At 45.5% G+C, this 2,144-nt stretch overlaps 1 protein-coding gene across 1 annotated transcript in view; it reads left to right on the top strand.

Annotated features, from left to right (window-relative positions):
* R3HCC1 (R3H domain and coiled-coil containing 1) overlaps positions 1-758 on the top strand; it is a 10,076-nt gene extending 9,318 nt beyond the window's left edge. The window contains exon 7 of the mRNA XM_015829748.2: positions 505-758. Coding sequence (XP_015685234.2) covers positions 505-653 — 149 coding nt within the window. The 3' untranslated portion in view covers positions 654-758. The remainder of the gene's footprint in view (positions 1-504) is intronic.
* Positions 759-2,144: the final 1,386 nt, after the last annotated feature.

Raw genomic sequence — 2,144 nt, 5'->3', positions numbered from 1 at the left:
CTCCTCCTCCTCCTCCTCCTCCTCCTCCTCCTCCTCCCCCTTTGTTTGGCTTTGTCCTGGTGTTGAAGGAAGGAAAAACACATTTTTCATCTCTGTCATTTGTAGAAGGTGATGATTTAAAAATTATTTTAAAGCGGGCGGTTAAGCTAATACTATTGCAATATACTACTCTGCATTCAACTAGGGAGGGTAATATGTGTAGATGTGTTTGTGTCTTTTTTTTAATGCAAGTTTTTCATTTATTGCTTGTTTTTTGTTTATTTCTGTAAAAAAAGCTTTTTTGGGGGGGGAGTTTTGCATTTTAACTTTCTTTGAATTGAAAATAAACCTTTTTATATAGAGAAGAAATTCTAACATGAATGTCTGTTTAAATTAGATCTGATCTACTTGGTGAAATAAAATGACTTGTGGCTTCAAGCCCATTGGGCCAGGCTTCATCAGGCTCCTTCTCCAGTTCTTCTACTCCTCTTCTGCCATCTTTCTCTCTCTCTTTTCCTTCCTCAGAGCTCCTTCAGCTGACTAAAGAAAGACCCCAGACAGATACAGCAGTAGCCAGACGGCTAGTGACCAGAGCCTTAGGATTACAGCGCAAATATCAGCAGAATTCAGGCTGCCGAGGATTGGAACCGGCAACCACCAACCTGCCAGATTAAAACCAGAGCGGTTTGCAGTGACTTGGGGGTGGCATTAAAACAATGTATACAACAGTTTGATGACGGCGGGTCTCATCAGTTCATTTTGGTTGTGTTGTTGTCGTTGTTGTTTTCAAGTAGCGACAGGCTGGTGGCAATAATCACAACGTTATGTGTTAGAATTGGGAAAGTTGATTTAATCAGTGGGAATTGGTGACTGGGACAGAGGCAGATCTGGGAAGGCCCCACAGGAGGGCACTGTGGCCTATGAGAAGAGCTTCTTCAGCCAGCTCAAAAGTTATTGCCAAAAAAACACCTTGATTGAACACCTTTGTTAGCGTGGAAGCGAGAGGGCCGATTCATTTTTGAAACCTGCAAAGGTTGGCTGGAGCTAGCCTCTCATTCCCGTCAAGAGATAGAATTAAACTTCTTTCAACTGGTATCAAACGTTCTGCTTCTCTCCTTGTGCCTTTTGTCTCTCCTCCCGACCTCGCCGTCCCTTTTCAAAGGCTTGGGTTACTCTCAGGTTACAGGCTGGAGACAGGAGAATTCCTTGGCCTAGCTTTTGATCCCTCGGTCTGGTTTCATTACTATCCCCACAGATACCTTGCCCGGTTCAGCTTCCAAAGGCACTTGAGAAACAGACATTGGGATTCTCACAGGTTGCGTTTTGGATTCCCAAGAGGTCCTTCGGAGCAAGCGAGGTTATGGATGGAACCTTATCCACAGCTCCTTCAAGCAGAGATCTTTTTTTCCCAGGGACGCGGGACTGTTCCTGCAGCTACCACTTGAGTTCAGAAGGACGCCTAAAGTTCCAAGAAGGGTGCAACTTTAGCCACTCGGTGCCCTCTTGAAAGCAAGTTCTTGGGATTCAAAAGTGTTGCACAGCCCTAGCTGGTGGCATTCCACTTTGGGGGAAAACAGTAGAAAAAGGAAGGCTGAAATGTAGCTAGAGCCCTCTTGCCATTTCTCTCCTACCAAACTACATAATGGCTCAGATGAAGTGGATGAATTGATATTGCGGGATCCAATCCGGGTCGGTCACCGGAACCTAGTCTTCTGAGCGTTCAGACTAATGCTAGAGTCCATCCTCGGAGAACTTCTCTCTACTGAAATGTAGAGAGTAGAAAAGAGAGAGAGAGAGAGTAGAACTTCTCTCTACCACACATTCTGGTAGAGAGAAGTTCTCCAAGGATGGACTTCAGCACTAGTCTGAAAGTTCAGAAGACTAAACCTCTAGTCCTGGTGACCGATCCAGATTGGATCTTGCAACATTATCCCGGGACACGTACACGTGCCTTCATTCGTGGGAAATGGTGTTGCTTTAATTCTGCCTTGGGTGTGCTTTCCAAAGGAGTAAGCATGCAACTGCAAGTTTGGGTCTCAAAATTCACAGGGGGGGGGGGAGAATGGGTTCTCAGCCCTCTCATGCTGGATTTCGGGTCTAAGAGTAGATTATGTGTGAAAACACTGGAGGCACAACTGGGAGAGGACCAAGGTCTTCGTAGTTGT

The sequence above is a fragment of the Protobothrops mucrosquamatus genome, unplaced genomic scaffold (genome assembly GCF_001527695.2).
Source record: "Protobothrops mucrosquamatus isolate PMUCROS unplaced genomic scaffold, P.Mucros_1.0 scaffold6996, whole genome shotgun sequence".
Classification (NCBI taxonomy): Eukaryota; Metazoa; Chordata; class Lepidosauria; order Squamata; family Viperidae; genus Protobothrops; species Protobothrops mucrosquamatus.
The sequence above is the reverse complement of the archived record's forward strand: the minus strand, read 5'-3'. Positions and strand labels throughout refer to the sequence as shown.